The sequence below is a fragment of the Gorilla gorilla genome, chromosome 15, assembly GCF_029281585.2.
Source record: "Gorilla gorilla gorilla isolate KB3781 chromosome 15, NHGRI_mGorGor1-v2.1_pri, whole genome shotgun sequence".
Lineage (NCBI taxonomy): Eukaryota > Metazoa > Chordata > Mammalia > Primates > Hominidae > Gorilla > Gorilla gorilla.
The window spans coordinates 34,550,079-34,568,992 of record NC_073239.2 but is presented as its reverse complement, the minus strand read 5'-3'; the positions used below and the strand labels follow the sequence as shown (position 1 = coordinate 34,568,992).

The window sequence follows — 18,914 nt, the reverse complement described above, 5'->3', positions numbered from 1 at the left end:
ATAGAAAGAATGAGTAAGACCTACTATTTGATAGCACAACAGAGTGACTATAGTCAAAAGTAATTTAATTGTGAATTTTAAAATAATGTACAGTTAAACTAAAAGTGTAATCGGATTGTTTGTAACACAAAGGACAAGTGCTTAAGGAGATGAATACCCCATTCTCCATGATGTGATTATTTCACATTGCATGCCTGTATCAAAACGACTCGTGTACCCCTAAAATATATACACCTATGTACCCACAAAAATTGAACATTTAAAAATAAAGTATTATAGAAGTGTGTCAGATAAATAAGAAAATATGTAAATTTCTGAATTCTGTATTTATGGTATTCGTGTTTTAAAATTTATAGTTTGTTGTGATTTTCTCACCTAAAATTATTTTTGTACCCAGTTTTATTCTTATTTTTATGTTATTCTTTTTAAAATCCTCCATCTTGTAAGTTTCAGGCTTACAAACGTAAATCCTCCTTTGTACATTATCATAAATCTTTGAAATTCAACACTAGAAGGGCAGGAAGGATGTGGAGGAAGTTCACAAAAATTGTGAATTTCTCCTTAGCCCTCTATTTGGCCCCTGGAGGGCGTTGTTGCCTAAATTGGAAATGGCTTTTCTTTAAAAGATTAGAATAAGCTTCTTCCTTCTCTACAGGTTAAAGAGGTGTCCTTTCTGACTGAGCATTCTTTTAGACAGCGATGTATAAAGAATCTCCGACACCAGAGGCAGGCAAGTTTGTCAAGAGAGCATCTCTTACTAGCAGTTTCTACAAGATCCCTAAGAAGAAGAAATCTAAATCCCTGCCATTTCTCCTTAGTTTCAACCTGGATTCAAGTTACCCCGTGGTCAGATTGTGTCTGTGGGGAATCTCCTGGAAAGGTGCATGCTGCTCCCTCAGTGCTTGGCTAGATCTCATTGTGTGTCTTGATGCTTGGGGTACTCCTGTTCCCAAGTGGGTATCATTCCATTTTACTCTCTTGTCCATAAATGGAGCATTGTCTATTTGACTCTGAATACGGACTTTTTGTGTTAGCTGAGTTCACCGACATAGCATTGGCATTGTAGGAAAAACCACTGCCCATTCTGTGACTCAGCCTGACGTTCATGTCGCTGTCTCTGAAGGAGCCCCTCTGGAGCTGAGGTGTAACTATTATTGATCTTCTGTTCCAACATATATTTTCTGATATGTGCAATACCTCCGCCAAGGACTCCAGCTTCTCCTGAAGTACATATCAGGATATAGGGTTGTTTCAGGAATTAACGGTGTTGAGGCTGAATTTAAGAAGAATGAAAACTGCTTCCTCCTGAGGAAACCCTCAGCCTATTGGAACGACAGGCTGAGTACTTCTGCGCTGAGTCCCGCATTGCCCAGGACTGTAGTGGGGGCTACATAAAAACTACCTGAGACACATAGCTTAAACAACTAAGGATCTCAGCCTCAGTTATTTTCAGGAAGTTGACGTTGTTCTGTGAAAGCAAACAGTACAAAGTAGAATCCTGTCTAGCATTTAGCTCCTATGGACATCTTAGATTTCTTTAATTTATTTTCTTATTTGCCATTTTGCAAAGGAAAGAGCTTGTACCTGATTCTAGAAGAAATTAGACTATAGGATTTGTAACAAGCAGGAGGAGATGATTTGCACCATGTTATTTCAGATAGTGATGGACTGAGATGACTTAAGGTTGGCCATGTGGATTGGTATAAGGCAAATCAATTTGCTTTTAGTTATTAATCTCATCTCTCAAACAATCAGAAACCCAGAATGAGTGTTTATTTCAAGCTGCATTATCTACAGATTATTTTACCCAGTATCCTGACTTCAGTGAGCTACAGTCCTTTGAGGAAAGAAGCCTCTTCAAAGGACTTCAGCTCACTGATGAAAGTATTTGAGACTGGGAGACTTAATTAAAGCTGACATTTAAGGATGTGTGCAAGGCAATCTTTCCAAAGACAATATAAAAGGGAAAAAAAGACTTTATTTTTTTAATCTGGTGGTCCCCAGCGAAAGGCAGTCTAAATTAAACACAACATCATGGCAAAGTTCCATGTGGAATCTTGGGGTTGGTTGTTCTATGGATGACCTACCCTTTATCAGTTCTACCCAGATTACCTCTCTCCTGTTTTTCTCCCTTTCAATTCTATTTCCCTAATACTTGCTGAGTGTCCAATAACTATTATTGATTCCTTAACCATATTTAATTATTTCTCTACACCATTCCTCATAGTGCCAATAGTAACTATTTGCAACGTTCTTGAGCAGTTCATCCAATGTTGTGCCTGCAGAACTTTTATTTCTACTTCAGTAAAAATATAGGTGTTCTTATTTTTCACCCCCTTTGCCTCCAAATCCATTTCCAGATAATTATTATTATTTATGGAGTCTGGGGCAGAAGCAAAAACAAATTACTTTCATAACTTTTAAAAACAGCTAATTTTCTTTTAAACCATTAGAATAATCTAGTAAACCTAAAAAGCAAAATATAAATAACAATTAACAATGAATAGTTTTAATAAAATGTATTTAAATAAAATTAGAATTTATTTGTTTTTAAGTTTAATTCGATTACAGTATTTAAAATAAATGCTAGTTTCAACATTCATCTAGTATATAAAGAAGCTAATCAGTGTCACTCTTTATGCAGATTCAATCTAGGATAAAATATATGCAATTTAAAACTAATGTTGTTGAATATCACAAAGTGTTCCAGCCATCATGAGCAACTATAGTGAATACTATGCTGATTCATGAGTACCCTGAAGAACCACAAATGAGTACATAAGAGATGCAAGAAAATAGATCCTCAGCACCCTTGGCAAACAGTATTTCTTTTTGTAAGAATCTATTGCCTCCATGCTGAGAGGAAAGATGGGGCTAGCTAATTAATTTTTTCCTTCTCTTCCTTGAAATTCCTGCACCCTCGGCCCCAATTCCAAATCAGAATCATATGAAGTCAATTAAGAAGTATGGAACCAAAAAATATAAAAACAAAAAGTGTTAATGCTGACAAGGACATGGACAAAAGGGAACCCTTATACACTGTTGGTAGGAGTGTAAATTAGTATAGCCACTATGAAGAACAGTATGGACGTTCTTCCAAAACCTAAACCTGAGCTACCATAAGATCATATTTACTTATTTTTCTACACCATTCCTCACAGTGCCAATAGTAACTATTTGGAACGTTCTTGAGCAGTTAATCCAATGTTGTGCCTGCAGAACTTTAATTTCTACCTCAGTGAAAATATAGGTGTTCTCATTTTTCATCCCCTTTACCTCCAAATCCATCTACAGATAATTATTATTATTTATGGAGTCTGGGGGAAAAGCACAAACAAATTATTTTCGTATAAACAGAGTCTGCCTCCTATGGCAGCAGCGGCACAACCCACAAATATTTCTAATATTCGAAAAGGACAAAGGTCAAGGTATGTGAAGAAGTATTTTTCTCAAATCTGAAAAATTGTGTTAGTGGTTTTTTAGGTTACAGATTGTGCCCGGTCCTGAGTGACAGAGACAGTCCGAGTTCTTCAGTACATTTGCGTGTGTGTGTGTCTGTGTGATTGAGTCGCCGTGTAAAATATGAGGCTCTGGGCAGGGCTCTTGCCTGAGTCTAAAGGTCATACTGTCCACAACCTTGCTCATCTTCTGTCCTTCTTGTATTTAAAACAAAGGGTCACTTTTCAAAGTTTGCCATCTTTGCTTTTGTTACTCTCCAGTCTTGTCACCTCCACAGAAGGCATGTAGCATCACATCCCCCATCAAGTCACATCCTGTAATAGAAGTTTGACATAATTGTTACTGTCTTGGTGCTCATGTGGTGTTTAAAGATGCTTTTTAAAAGTGATATCCTGTAAACCTTTATTACATTCAGAGAGATGTTTGTCTCCTCACTATATCACAAGCTCTCTGAAGGAAAAACCATATCCCTTTCATTTTTTTTTAATTTCCAAGGTCTCAAACACTCTTAAATATATTGGCTTAACTATAACTGAATCAAATTGGTGAGCTCATATTTTTTCAGTTCATAGGTATGAATTAAATGGATGTTCTAATTACATAAAATTACATTTAAAGTATTTATCTTCATAAAAGCCACCGTGGGGTCTCATGGTCCTATTTATGGTACTCTCCATTCTGTGGACACTTCTGTTGGTTCATGTCAACCCACAGGTACAGCCCTAGGAAAAGACAGCTGGGCTGAGCTGTCCGTATATGCTGAGGAAGATGTGGTCTTTCTCAAGGTTTAGCACGTCAGGAGGCACTATAGGCTTCTCTTAAATTGAGGGACGGCTCTGAAGGATCTAGTGGTGAATAGTCGTTGAAAGATTTGAGAAATATATTGAGTATAAGGATGAGGGCCAGTAAGAGTAAAGAGGGAAGAATAATTATGTGTAAGGACAAACTAAATCATTATCAGCACATAAGAAACATATTTTTGCTGAGTATTCTTTTCAATTGTAGCTCTGTCCTCTAAAACAAGATAAATGACATATGAATATTCAAGTTCTAGGTTATATTTGAAATGCATATATATACCTATATTTAAATTTTTGTCTTTATCTATATTATTATCTTTATCTGTATCTATTAGAAAATCCTGGATCAAACAGAATCATATACAGCAAAAGGGAAAGTGGAGAATTCCAAAGAAGGGAATTCGGATTTTAAAAAATTTTTATTTCCTAAGATTTCCTAAGAAAAAAATATGAACTTTTATTTCACAGGTCCAAAATTATTTCTAAACTGTTGAAAGCCATCTTTTCTTTAGTATTCTTCTGTCCCTTTCATGTAACTAGAACCCCCTACCCTCAACCAAAAATAAATAAATAAATAGATAAATAAATAAGTAAATAAATAAAGAAGAGAGAGAGAAAAGGAAGAACATGGAAACAGAAGGTAATGATAGGAGAAAGTGGAAGGAAAAAAGGAAGACAGAAAAAAAGAAAAAAAAGATTTACTGGACTGTAAGATAAGCTATAAAGGAAGTTTGTATAAAATAAGAATTAGAAAAATAAAACATATTGCTCATCCAGGGTAATATGCAGAAAAAATATTTGAATTGATCTTATTTTTTCTCTCACAATTTACAGTCTTACTAGGGTCATTTCTTATAACAATATTTACCACAATTCTTGATTATTTCAGAAGAGTCCTAATCCACACATTTCATATATTCTAATAATAAAAATTATTACATATATCATACATAACATGTATGTTCTTATTACATGACTGGAATGACTTTCACCTAAATTGGCTAATAAAGACCCTCTTGTCAGAACACATTCTTGTTTTGGGGGTTTAGAATGTGGACACTCATTCTGTGATCCTCTCCAGGCTCGAATTAGTATTACAGTTGAGGCACGTTGTCCTCCCGAGGAGGCCCCTCCCTTTCCTTCTCACAGGATCTTTCACATTCTTTACTATATCTAGAATTATTAGAAAACATCCCTCAGGTTACGGAATAATGACCTTTCTTTTTCCCTTCCACTCCACCCCTTTCCACCCCGGCTCTCAGCCAGGTTTAAGTCGGCGAGTGGGGCTTCCTGTCACAGAACGCTGTTTAAAAACTCAGTAGCATCTGGGCGTGAGCAGGCTTTGTCGGGTGGAGCTGATTGGTTGCAGGAGCAGCAACAGTTCCAGAGCCAAGTCATGACACCGACCTCCCCAAGGTTTAGTTAAATATATCTTATGGTGAAAATGCCCGGAGCAAGAAGGCAAAGCATCATGAAGAGGATATTGGGAGCTCTGCTGGGGCTCTTGAGTGCCCAGGTTTGCTGTGAGTTGGGGCTGTCCAAGGTGGGAATCTGAAAGGATTTAGCAGCTGCAGCCTTGTTGAGGGGAGGAAGGGCAAGGAGTTAAAAAGTCATGCAGTCTTACTATTCACACAACCTGTGGGGGCATTTTCAGGATTCTTCAGATGTTAAACGGCCCATCACCTATGACTTTTTCTCCATTTCTGACCAGGTGTGAGAGGAATACAAGTGGAGCAGAGTCCTCCAGACCTGATTCTCCAGGAGGGAGCCAATTCCACGCTGCGGTGCAATTTTTCTGACTCTGTGAACAATTTGCAGTGGTTTCATCAAAACCCTTGGGGACAGCTCATCAACCTGTTTTACATTCCCTCAGGGACAAAACAGAATGGAAGATTAAGCGCCACGACTGTCGCTACGGAACGCTACAGCTTATTGTACATTTCCTCTTCCCAGACCACAGACTCAGGCGTTTATTTCTGTGCTGTGGAGCCACAGTGCTCCCCAGGCACCTGCGGCTTGTACACAAACCCTCATCTGGGCTCAGTTCCTCTACCAGTAACAACCACATCACTAGGCCACCGCAGCAGCATTTTGCACAGCTTAATATTCCTCTTGTACATAGGTAGAGTTTTAACCGCAGATTCTTTTTGGCTCTACAGGTTTGAGACTTTGGTCTTTATTTTCCCTTTTCAATACACACCTCCTCCTACCCTATAAATATCTAACTTGGAAGGAGTAGAGTAGCTGATAAGAGGACAGAATCAAAATAAATATTTAAGTGACAGTATGCAGGACTCCAAAAGGGTAAAAAGTAAAAAGAATAAAAAGAAAAGAAACACCATTCCAATAAGCATGTTGTTAGACATTAATTAGACAGTGATCCAGCTTAGTTGTGTATCTCAAGCACATTCAGGTCTACCTCACTACATTATGTACCAACAGACAAGGGCAAAAATTTGCATACTATCCCACTAGTGCAGCAAAGTAAAATTTCTTTTAATATTAACATATTGATAAATAGCTGTGGAGAAAAACTTTAAAATGTTATGTTCCCATATGTGTTTTTCAGGCTTGTTGTATAACCTAGAAAATGATCTATCCTGGAAAATATAACCATACATGATTGAGAAGAATGTGTAATCTGATCTTGGGTAGATAGATGTCTGTTAGGTCTACCTGGCTTTTGTGTTGTTCAAGTCTTCTATTTCCTTGTTGGTATTCTATTTGTCCTATCTATTATTGAAAGTGAGGTATTGAGTCTTCACCTGTTATTCTTGAATTTTCTGTTTTTCCCTTCAATTCTGTCAGTTTTTGTGCATCATGTATTTTGGGATATATCATTACGTGCATATATGTTTATAACTGATATATTCTTAATGGATGCCCTTTTATCATTATAAAATTTCCCTTTTTATCTCTAGTAACATTTTTTGGTTTAAAGTATACTTTGTCTAATAATAATGTAGTGACTCCAGTTATATCTTTTCCTATCCTTTTACTTTCAACTTATTTGTATCTTTGTATCTAAAGTATGTCTCTGGCAGTGTATAGTTGTGTGTGTGTGTGTGTGTGTGTGTGTGTGTAGCCATTCGGATAATCTCTGCTTTTTGATTGGATTGTTTAATCCATTAACATTTAATGTTATCATTGATATAGATTATATCTGGCATTTTAATTTTATTTTCTTTCTGTCTTATGTCTTTTTTGTTCCTCTGTACCTCCTTAACTGCTTTCCTTTGCATTAGGTGAATATTTTATAGTATAATATTTTCATTCCTTTATTTTTTTCACTATGCTTTTTCAATTATTTTCTTGGTGGATGTTTTAGTACTTACAATATATATACATCTAAACTTGTCAGAATTCACTTCAGACTTTATGCTAACTTAACTCCAATGGGATTTTCAGATGTCACTTCTATATAGGTCTATTTCTTATTCCCTTTATTATTGTTATTCACATTATATGTATATATGTTACAAACAATAGGTTATTATAATTTTTATATAATTTTATAATTATTCTTTATATAATCTTATGTTTTATAAGCTGAGAAGGAAAAAAGGAAAGCAAATATATATTGAAGTGTTTGTTGTTAACATTCTTACTTATCATTTCTGGGTCTCTTCATTTGTTCCTGTGCACTTAATCATAGCCAAAAGGTCGAGAAGTGATCATTTGTTCCTGTGGATTCAAGTTGCCATCTGGTGTCACTGTCTTACTCCAATATAGTTTTGCAATCTGCCTTCCTCCTTTATTCTTTTATTATCAAATATGTTACATTCCTGTAAGTCCAATAATATAATTATATATGTATTGTATACAGTAGTTATTTAAATCAGTTAATAGTAGAAAGGGGATAAATATGCAGTCACACTATCTTTTTAGTAAGTGTGTGAATGCAAATTACTGTTTGAAGTCCCTTGCTCCCAGCCTGAAGATCTTCCTTTATTATTGCTTGAAGGTGAGTCTGCTCGCAATAAATTCTCTCAGTTTGTATTTATCTAGGAATGTCTTTATTTTACCTTCATGTCTGAAAGATACTTTTGCTGAATATAGGATCTTCATTGATGGTATATTTCTTTCAGCACTTTGAATATATCTTCCCAATGCCTTCTAGCTCTGTTGTTTTTGTTGAGAAGTCAGCTGTTAATTTTATTGAGTTTCTCTCATAAATATTTGATTTTCTCTTTCTACTTTGAAGATTCTATTTGTCTTTCAACATTTTTGCTATGATGTGTCTGAGTGTGGATCTCTTTGCATTCATTTTACTTAGAGTTCACTGAGCTTCTTAGATGAGCAGATTAATGCTTTTTTGAATCTGGGAATTCTCAGCCATTGTTTCTTCAAATTTTTTTGTTCCTTTTTCTTCCTTTCCTTTTTCTGGTACTCTCACTATGCGTATATTGGTGTGCTTAATGATGTACCACATTTCTCTGAGTCCCTGTTTATTTTTCTTTATTCTTTTTTCTGTCTGTTTTTCAGATTGCATAATCTCTGTAGATGTATCTTTAAGTTCACTAACTCCTTGTTCAGGGAGCCCGAACCTACTGTTTGACCCTCCAGTCAATTTTTTTATTTGGTTATTGCACTTTCCCAACTCTAGAATTTCTATTTTGTTCCTTTCATAAAAAAATAATTTTTACCACTTTATAGATATTCTCTGGCTGATAAGAAGTCATCATCATATCTTTTTTACTTCCTTAAGCATGGTTTTATTTCTTTGAGCATACTTAAAACAGCTATTTTGAAATTTTTGTCTGTGAAATCCAACATCTAAGTCATAGAAAAGGAAATTGCCATTACCCAATTTATTTCTCTTGTGTAAGAATCACACTTTCCTGTTTGGGGTATATCTTATAATTTTTTGTTTTAAACTAGACATTTTAGATAACATATTATATTAGTTTTCTATGGCTGCTCTTATGGGTTGAATTGTGTTTCTCAAAATTCAAGATGAAATCCTAACTCCCAGTACCTCAGAATGTGACCTTATTTGAAAATAGGGTCATTGCAGATGTAATTAGTTAAGATAAAGTCATAAGAATGGACCCTAATTGTGATGGTTAATTTAGGTGTTATGTTGATTGGACTGAAGGATGCCTAGATAACTGGTAGAGCATTGTTTCTGGGTGTGTCTGTGAGGGTGTTGCCAGAGGAGATTGACATTTCAGTCAGTGAACTGGGAGAGGAAGACCCACACTCTTTGTGGGTGGGCACCATCCAGTAGGCTGCGCAGCTAGAACAAAGCAGGTGAAAGAAGGTGGGAGGCTTCTGGCTGCCTACTTTCTCCCATACTGGAGGCTTCCTTCTGCTTCTCTTGTCCTTGCGTTCCTGGACCAAACTGAGGTTTGGGCTGCTATTTTTTTACAGACAAATAACGAGATGCAGATGAACTGGGGAGGAAGAGAGTTTTTATTTCTGTAGTCAGTTACAGGGACACGGCCTGGAAATTATTGCCAGACTAACTCAAAATTACAAAGTTTTTTCAGAGTTTTATATACCTTCTAAGTTATATGTCTATGTGTAAGTGTGCATTCATTTAAAGACATAAATGATTAACTTCTTTTAATTTATAACTAAGGTCTGAGTCCTGAAGACCTTCTTCTAGAGTCTCAGTAAGTTTACTTAACCTAAATGGGTTTTGGTGCTGGGGTGATTAGCCTTATCTGGTTTTCTGCTAAATCACAGAGGTTTGGGGAGTTCCTTCAGACCTTCAATAAATGTGTTTGTGGAGGCCTGGAGAGTTTCTTCAGACCCCCAATAAAACTTGTTTAATCCTAAAGAGGCCCTGTTAAGAATTACTCTGTTATTTTGTCATGCTTAAAAGCCCAGGAAAGTCCTAGGCAAAACTCTTGGTGGGCTTTTGCTACATTCCAGCCTTTGTATAAGGGCACTGGCTTTTAATATTTATCTTAACCACTCAGTCAGTACCGAAACAGTTGTTATGGAGACCTGCCACACGTGGACATCAGACTCCAGGTTCTTTGGCCTGTGGACTCTGGGACTTGCACCAGTGGCTTGCAGGTGGCTCTCATGCCTTTGGCCGTAGACAGAATGCTTCACTGCTGGCTTCTTTGGTTTGAGGCTTTCGAGCTTGGACTGAACCACTACCGGCTTCTCTTTTCCCCAGCTTGCAGACGGCCTATCATGGGACTTGGCCTTGTAACTGTGTGAGCCAATTCTCCATAATAAATAAATAAACAAATAAATAAAGTTTATTAGGGAGAATTAGCACACACAATTACAAGGCCAAGTTTTATATATATATGTGTGTGTGTGTGTGTGTGTATGTACGTACATGTATACACACACATACACACACACACATATACACATATATCCTATTAGTTCTGGAGAACCCTGACCAATACACTAATCTAATATGACTGGTGTCCTCATAAAAAGTGAAAATTTGGAAACACACACACACAGAGGGAGAATACCATTTCAAGATGAAGGCAGAGATCAGGGTGGTACTCCAACAAGCCAAAGAATGCTAAAGATTGCCAGAAACCCACGAGAAGCTGGGCAAGAGGAATGGAGTAGATTCTCGTAGCCCTCACAGGGAGTCTCTCAGACTTCCATTCTCCAGAAATGTGAAACAGTAAGTTCCTATTGTTTAAGTCACCTAACCTGTGGTACTTTGTTATAGCTCTAGCAAACTAATAAAGCTGCTATAACAAATTACTGCAAATTTGGTAGCTTAAAACCAAACAAATTTATTCTGTTACAGTTCTGGAAGCAAGAATCTGAAACCAGTTTTACAGGGCTACAGTCAAAGTATTGGCAGGGCTGATTTCTTCTGGAGGCTCTCAGGGAGAATCTGCTTCCTGGCCTTTTCCAGCTTCTGCTGTCCACCTGAATTCATGGCTCATGCTCTTTTTTGAATCACTCCAAACTTTTGCTTCCATCATCACATCTCCTTTCTCTTCTGGAGCCACATCTTCCCCTGTTTCCCTCTTATAAGAGCACTTGTGATTATATTTAGGGCCCACTCAAATAATCCAAAATATTTTTCCCATCTCAAGATCCTTAATAATATATTCAAAGACATTTTTGCCATATAAGGTACCATTTGCAGATACCAGGCATTAGGGCTTGGTTATCTTTGGGGATGATAATCCAGGCTATCACATATAGTGACTCTGGATATTGTGTCTCTACCCCATCCAGGGCTTGTTGTTATTTGCTTGTTTATTTATTCTTACAACTTTACTTGGCTATTTCAGTTAAGTCCATTTTCCTGCAGGGTGCAGCCTATGATGTTATTCCTCAGAGGACAGTCTTTGGTATGTGCACAGACATCTTGATATGACAGTGGTTTCAGCAGTGTTTTCTTTAACTGTCTTTCTTCCTGATTTTTCTGTTAAACTACCTGCATCTGTTTGTATCACACTTAGCCATGAGCCTCCACACTTATCCATAGTCTGGTTCAATTAAATTCAGGCCCCTTTGCAGAGGTAATCTTTGAGGTCAATCTTTGAAGCTTCTTATAACCTCAGGAGGACTCTTCCCAGCTGTCTTTACTCCCAGTTCTCTCTATTAGATTTTTAGCTAGTCATCTGTGGTTTAGCTTGTTGCTTTCGTGGAGCTACCAGCCTCCTCTTAATTGCTTACCACAAAAATCTTCACTCATTTCAACAGTACCCTTAAGGCTTGGACTTCCTGAAGCTCTGTTCCAAATAGAGTCTTCCTAGTGGAGAGCTCTCTGTTCTTATAACTCCTCCTCTCCCTGGGCACAACTTCTGTGCCCCTGCTCTAGAGCAATGTGAGAAGAGACAGTGCTTTTCTTTCCTCAGAGTGATAACCCTACTTTAGGAGCAAGGTGCTTGATGGGGGCAGTATCCCATGGTCTTCTTGCTTGCCTCCCCCGGTATGAAACCTCCACCTTATGAGCAAGCTGGGGTGAGGGAAATAAGGACCCAGTATTCTTAGTCTGCCATGCCAGGGTAGAGCTTCTGCCCTAACAGTAGGTGCTAGGAAGTGAAAAGGAGCCCTAGGCCTTTCAGCTTCCCTGGCCCAGAATAGGACTTCTGCAATACAAAATTTAGGAAGATGAGAATTGTTGGCAGACTGTCCCTCCCAGGCAGATATCGTAGCTCAACACTGGAATCTGAGGGAAGAAGGAGCCCTATATTCTTGGTTGCTCCCACCCGAAGTAGAGTTTCTATTATGCTGAGCTCTGTGTGGTGGGGGAAGTAGCAGTCATGGCTCAAATTCCAAGGATTTTGTTTTTATGGTGACTTAGTAAATTTTCCTGAATAGATAATTCTCCATTTGCTATATACTCAGGACAATTTCCAGAGACTTAAGTTTTTAAAATAATTTTTACCAATTAATAGTGTTTTGTTACTAATTAGGGAGAGTAACCATGAACCTCCTCGTATTGCAATTCTAAAAGTCACAGCCTCCCATTCATGATGTTATCACATAGAACAGGCCTAAACAGAAGATAATCAGAAGTTCAACTTTTCTTTGACTTTCTCCATTGAGAAATAAAGGTGAAGCTGCCGTCTTGTTTTGATCCTAAACCTGCCACAGAGATAATTATTCAAACACATCATGTGTCACCATCCTAAAATAAGCATGTATTCTGAGAGTATTAAGGATGAAAAACAGGAACACTATATTTTCTTAAATCATAGTTTTTGTAGGAAGGATGAAGTGAGGTAGAATAAACAAGTCTAGGATTGCCTAGTTTGAATAATTTCGGTGGGCTCTGAGGCCAGGACTATCCCTAGTTGCCTGGTACCTGGCCATGGGATGCTTAGGGTAGGGGGAATAGTGAATGGAGTGTAGGAGCCTAGTGACAGCCTGATAAAGGAGGTGCTTGGAGTAAGGGCTCTATATTGGTTGGTTTGCATTTGAAAGATGTGCTCCCAAGTGAGTCTTTACTATCTCTAGGAATTAGCCAGAGATGGTTAAGGCCCTTAGATGTCAAAACATTTGGGTAAAAAGACGTGGTTGATACACCAACACTGTTGGAATATGAGACTTCTCTATGCCTCACTTTCCTTTGGATACTCTTGTTCCTTCATATTTTTTCTTTACTTAAAGTTAGGTACTCTGACTTTGCCTATTATGTTCCTTTTATGATTAATAATAACTTGCCTAAGTCTAGTCTTTACTAGAGACAACAATCATCAACTTAATTGACTCAATTCTCCAAAGTTAATGTTATTACGGCCAATTTGAAAAGTGATAAAAGGGTATGGTACACTAACACTACTAATAGTGATACTCTTTGTAGGCAATCCATAGGTGAAAAAAGTCCTTACATTACAAAAAGTATAACATATGATCGTCATTATTTGTCAAGAATGAATTCCATTTGAGTTCCATTCAAAATGGAATTTTCATTTCATACCTACAGCTACTGGGAACTGTTTTCTGTTTGGGAATCAGTCTCTTCATGGCCAAAACACAGCCAAGGCCAATCCTTCTGTAAGTCTATTTGTTAGGCTATTTTAAGGGCATGACCCCCAACAATCCTCAGTGGAGCACATTATTTTACAAAAATCATAAAGCAATGAAAATCTTTCTGAAGAAAAACTCCTGAGGGTAGTGACACCATCCATATCATTAAACAATTTGCAGTGGTTATCAAAAAGTATTTTCTCACATTAGCTAACATAATAAATATAGTAGTATATCCAAAATCTTGGAACCACAGCAAGCCAGTTAAAATTTCTTAATCCAAAGGCCTATGTGTAGTAGAATAGTCACATATTTTTGCGGGGCCAATCAGGGAGCGATCTTTGTCATTGCTAATATTTCATGTTGACTCTACATTAATACTGAAGATGAGTAAAAACACTTTTAGCATAGATAGATAGATAGGTAGATAGATAGATAGATAGATAGATAGATAGATAGATAGATAGATAGATACATAGATGAGACATAGATAAAAAAGCAACCTAGTTGTGTAAGATAGACTCAGAAAATCATTTGGACTTTTTTTTTTAATCAAGTCTGGGAAATCTTGGATCATGGTTGCAAAATATCTTACCCTTTTTATAATATTTAATACTTCAGATTTGTTCATTTGTTGCATGGCTCTGTTGGGGTTCTAAATATCGCTGTCCCCACAAATGGTTGAACAAGTAATCCAAAGACAAAAATTCAATAAAAGTCATGCTTTTAAATATACAAACTAAAAATCAAATCTCTACAGGCCAAAACTCTTTGTCAAGAAAATCGACAACAGTGGAGAAGACCTGGACAGTTCTTGAACATCTTTTCTGCAGCTTTGGCTGCATAAGGACCAAAAGGGGGTAGGGGGTGGGGAGAGGGGAGGAAAATAAAATTATTCCCATAGATTTAGGAAAAGATAGATTGTTACACAGCCATAATAAGTAGCCACCAGAACCAGTTTTATACCTGTTCAACTGATTAACAACTCGTCTCAATGAACATGCTTTTGCAAGCCAGCTAATCAATGTCAGCTCCTGGCTTCTGAAAGTCAGCCAGTCAGTGCCCCTGAGTGCCAAGCAATCAGCAATAGCCTCACCCTAGTGACTCTGTTTCTGCAGATAATATTAATTCATTTACACCTCCGAAGTTTGCCAATCCCCGAATTCCATGCTTCCCGAAAACCCAGTACAAATCAGCTATCTGTTGTGCTCAGCAAGATTGTGTCTGATTTTCATAGGTCTCCTTTGCTATTATTTCCAATAAATGCACGTGGTCTTGTATTTCACACATTGAGTAGTGTCAAATCCTTCGACAGCTGCCAAAGTATATCTTCTTGTGGGACATTTGGACTTGGACAACTTCTCTTACTATTTTTCTTCAATGCTCAAAACAAACCTAACATAAAGGATATTTATTCTTGTTTGAAATGATATTCAGCATCAGCAGAAATAGTTGACATGCTATCAGAACTTATAAAATCAACATTTAATATTATAAGAAAATGAATCTCTCTGCAGATCATTCCAGCCAGAATAGTGATGTTTATTGCTTTGTACATCATTGAAGTCACTGATTCCAAAATCAGCTATTTCAAAGCAGTTGTGGATTACATTTAGGGTGATTGTGTCCCACATAGCATAGCAACAAGATTCTTCACTGCTATCAAAAATATTCCATTAAAAAATCTATACTAGAAATATTTATTCTTATTTTACATAATATACTAAGTGCTTCCAGCATAAAACTTTTAGGTAATTAATTATGCCTTCATCTAAAAACTGCATATATATTATGGTACTAGAGGACAAAAAAAGATATTGCAAATACTGAAATAAGTCTCCAGTTACTTTGGGCAGCACGTTTATCAAAACAGATTTTATCTATTTTGGCAAGCTATTCTCCTCTCTAATTGTAGGAACCATCTCCCAAACAATCTTCCAACATCAGTGGATTTAACTTTAAATATACATATAGGAGATATGTGTATATAGGGGATTTTCAAATTTTTCTACAAATGGTTTTACTTATTAGTCTCAGCATTGTAGCACAGTCAGACTTCCTCTTAATGAATGTATATATGTACATATGTATGCATAATATATGTCTGTGTATATATTTTTCCTTGAGAAAAATGCTTTTCACCAAGAACTGACATCTGGCTTGGCTGAAGATTATAGAAGAGCCCCATCTTATAATTATTAATTATGCCCATATGCACATGCTTATCCTGAATAGATCTGCTGATTTCAAGCCAAATATTACTAGCCAAAAGAGTTTCTGCAGATGCTGTATATTTTAGAGTAATGGCATAATGTTCTGACAATGCCAACAATTGACCTATATCTACATTCAAAATGTAATTGTATTAATCTTTTATTTAGAAAAATGATTCAGATCTAATTTTTTTCACTCTAGATTAGTAAAGCAATCTAAGAATTTCATTTGATAAGTTTATCTTTTGTTTCCCCTCTCATTCTTTTTACCTTCCTTGGCAGGATGTTTTTCTATTCTGTTCTGGTTTTTAAGATACACACACACACACACACACACACATACACACACACACACACACACACACACAGATATACCTTGGAGATAATGTGGGTAGGGTTCCAGATCACCATAGTAAAGTGAATATCACAGTAAAGTAAGGCATATATTTTTTTTAGTTTCCTGGCACACATAAAGGTTTAAAGTATACTGCAGTCTGTTAAATATGCAATAGCATTATGTATAAAAGTGTACATACCTCGACTTAAAAATGCTTTATTGCTAACAAATGCTAATTATCATCTCAGGCTTCAGAAAGTTGTTACTTTTTTTGCAAATGTAGGGTCTTGCCTCAATGTTGGTGGCTGATCAGGGTGGTGGTTGCTAAAAGTTGAAATGGCTGTGGCAATTTCTTACAATAAGATAAAAATGAAGTTTGCCACATCAGTTGACTCTTACTTTCATGAAAGGTTTCCCTGTAGCATGCAACACTGTTTGATAGCATTTTACTCAAAGTTGAACTTTTTTCAAAATTGGAGTCAGGATAAAAAGAAGGAGGTTAATGGTTACAAAAATACAGTTAGAAGAAACAAATTCCACTATTTGATAGTACGGTAGGGAAATTATGGTTAACAATAATTTACTGTATATTTTAAAATAACTAGAAGAAGAGAATTGTACTGTTCCCCAAAACAAAGAAAAGAAAAATGTTTCAAATAGTGGATATCCCAAAAACCCTGATTTGATCATTGTACATTGTATACATGTATCAAAATATCACAAATGCCCCAAAATACATACAACTATAATAAATTGATTTCAAAATCTTTTTTTTTTTTTTTTTTTGAGACGGAGTTTCGTTCTTGTTGCCCAGGCTGGAGGGCAATGGCACAATTTCGGCTCACCGCAGCCTCCGCCTCCTGGGTTCAGCCGTCTGGGTTCAAGCGATTCTCCTGCTTCAGGCTCCCGAGTAGCTGAGTTTACAGGCATGCGCCACCACGCCCAGCTAATTTTGTATTTTTAGTAGAGACGGGGTTTCTCCATGTTGGTCAGGCTGATCTCGAACTCCAGACCTCAGGTGATCCGCCCACCTCAGCCTCCCAAAGTGTTAGGATTACAGGCGTGAGCCACTGCGCCCAGCCTAATTTCAAAATCTTTTTAAAACTACTAAGAAAATTTTTTAAAAAAATGGAAGTTAATCATCTCAAATCCTGCCACTGCTTTATCAACTAAGTTTATGTAATAATCTAAATCCTTTGTTGTCATTTCAATAATGTTTACAGCATCTTCACCAGAAGTAGATTCCATCTTAAGAAAGCAATTTCTGTGCTTATCCATAAAAAGCAATTTATCATTTGTTAAAGTTTTATCATGAGGTTGTAGCAATTCAGTCACATCTTCAGGCTCCACTTTTAATTCTAGTTCTCTTACTATTTTTAACACATCTGCAGTTACTTTCTCCACTAAAGTCTTGAACTTCTTGAAGTCATACATTTGGATTGGAATCATCTTCTTCCAAATTCTGACATTGATATTTTGACCTCCTCTTATGCATCATGAATATTCTTAATATCATCTAGAGTATGAATCCTTTCCAGAAGCTTTTCAATTTACTTTGCCCAGATCCATTAAAATACAAGCACGTTTTATTTTATCGCATCTATTTCTTGAAAACACTTTTTTTTAACCCATTGAATTGTCTTGGTATCTTGCTTGAAAATTAATTGAATATGAATTTGTGAATCTATTTCTATTTTGTTTCTTTGATCTACAAATTTTATTTTCACAAATACCAAACTGTTTTGATTACTGTTCTTTATAATGTCTTGAGGTAAGGCAGGGTGAGTCCTTCAATTGTGTTCCCTTTAAAAATTGTTTTAGTGGCCGGGCGCGGTGGCTCACGCCTGTAATCCCAGCACTTTGTGAGGCCGAGGTGGGCAGATCACGAGGTCAGGAGATCGAGACCATCCTGGCTAACACGGTAAAACCCCGTCTCTACTAAAAATACAAAAAATTAGCCGGGCGTGGTGGTGGGCGCCTGTAGTCCCTGCTACTCGGGAGGCTGAGGCAGGAGAATGGCGTGAACCCGGGAGGCGGAGCTTGCAGTGAGCCGAGATCGCGCCACTGCACTCCAGCCTGGGCGACAGAGCGAGACTCCGTCTCGAAAAAAAAAATTGTTTTAGTTATTCATTAAGGTTTATTTTTTGCATTTCCATATAAATTTTAGAATTAGTTGGTCTATTTCTATAAAAAGGCCTGCTAAAATTTTGAGTGATATTGCATTGCACTTACAGAAAATTGGGGGTAGAACTGCCATCTGGAAGCTATTAAATCCTCTAATTCATGAACATGACATATCTGTCAATTTATTAAGGTTCTTTAATTTTTGTCAGCATTGTTTTTGGACTTTTCAGTGCAGAGGTCATGGACATCTTTAAGAAAACAAAAAGACCATTGACTTGAAGAAACTATTTGAAACATGTAAATTATTCCAAAGTCTTGTGTACAGCATATGTAAAAAGCTCTTACAACTCAATAAAAGAGAAGAAATAAACCAATTTAAGAATTAACAAAATATTTTAGCAGAATCTTCACAATAAAAAAATAAAAATGACCAATTAACACATGAAAAGATGCTCTACCTCAGGAGTCAACAAAATATGGCCCATGAGCCAAATTCAGCCATCCACCTATTTTCATAAAGCTTTATTTAAACACAGAGATGCTTGGGTTTTTTTAGTGTGT

At 36.8% G+C, this 18,914-nt stretch overlaps 1 protein-coding gene and 1 gene segment (V, D, J or C); both read left to right on the top strand.

Moving 5' to 3' along the window:
* LOC101135612 (T cell receptor alpha chain MC.7.G5) overlaps positions 1–18,914 on the top strand; it is a 548,557-nt gene that overhangs the window by 57,145 nt on the left and 472,498 nt on the right. The window lies entirely within an intron of this gene.
* LOC134757195 (T cell receptor alpha variable 22-like) lies at positions 5,692–8,753 on the top strand. The segment is given in 3 exon segments: positions 5,692–5,782; positions 5,971–6,314; positions 8,745–8,753. Coding segments are annotated over 3 exon segments (441 nt in total).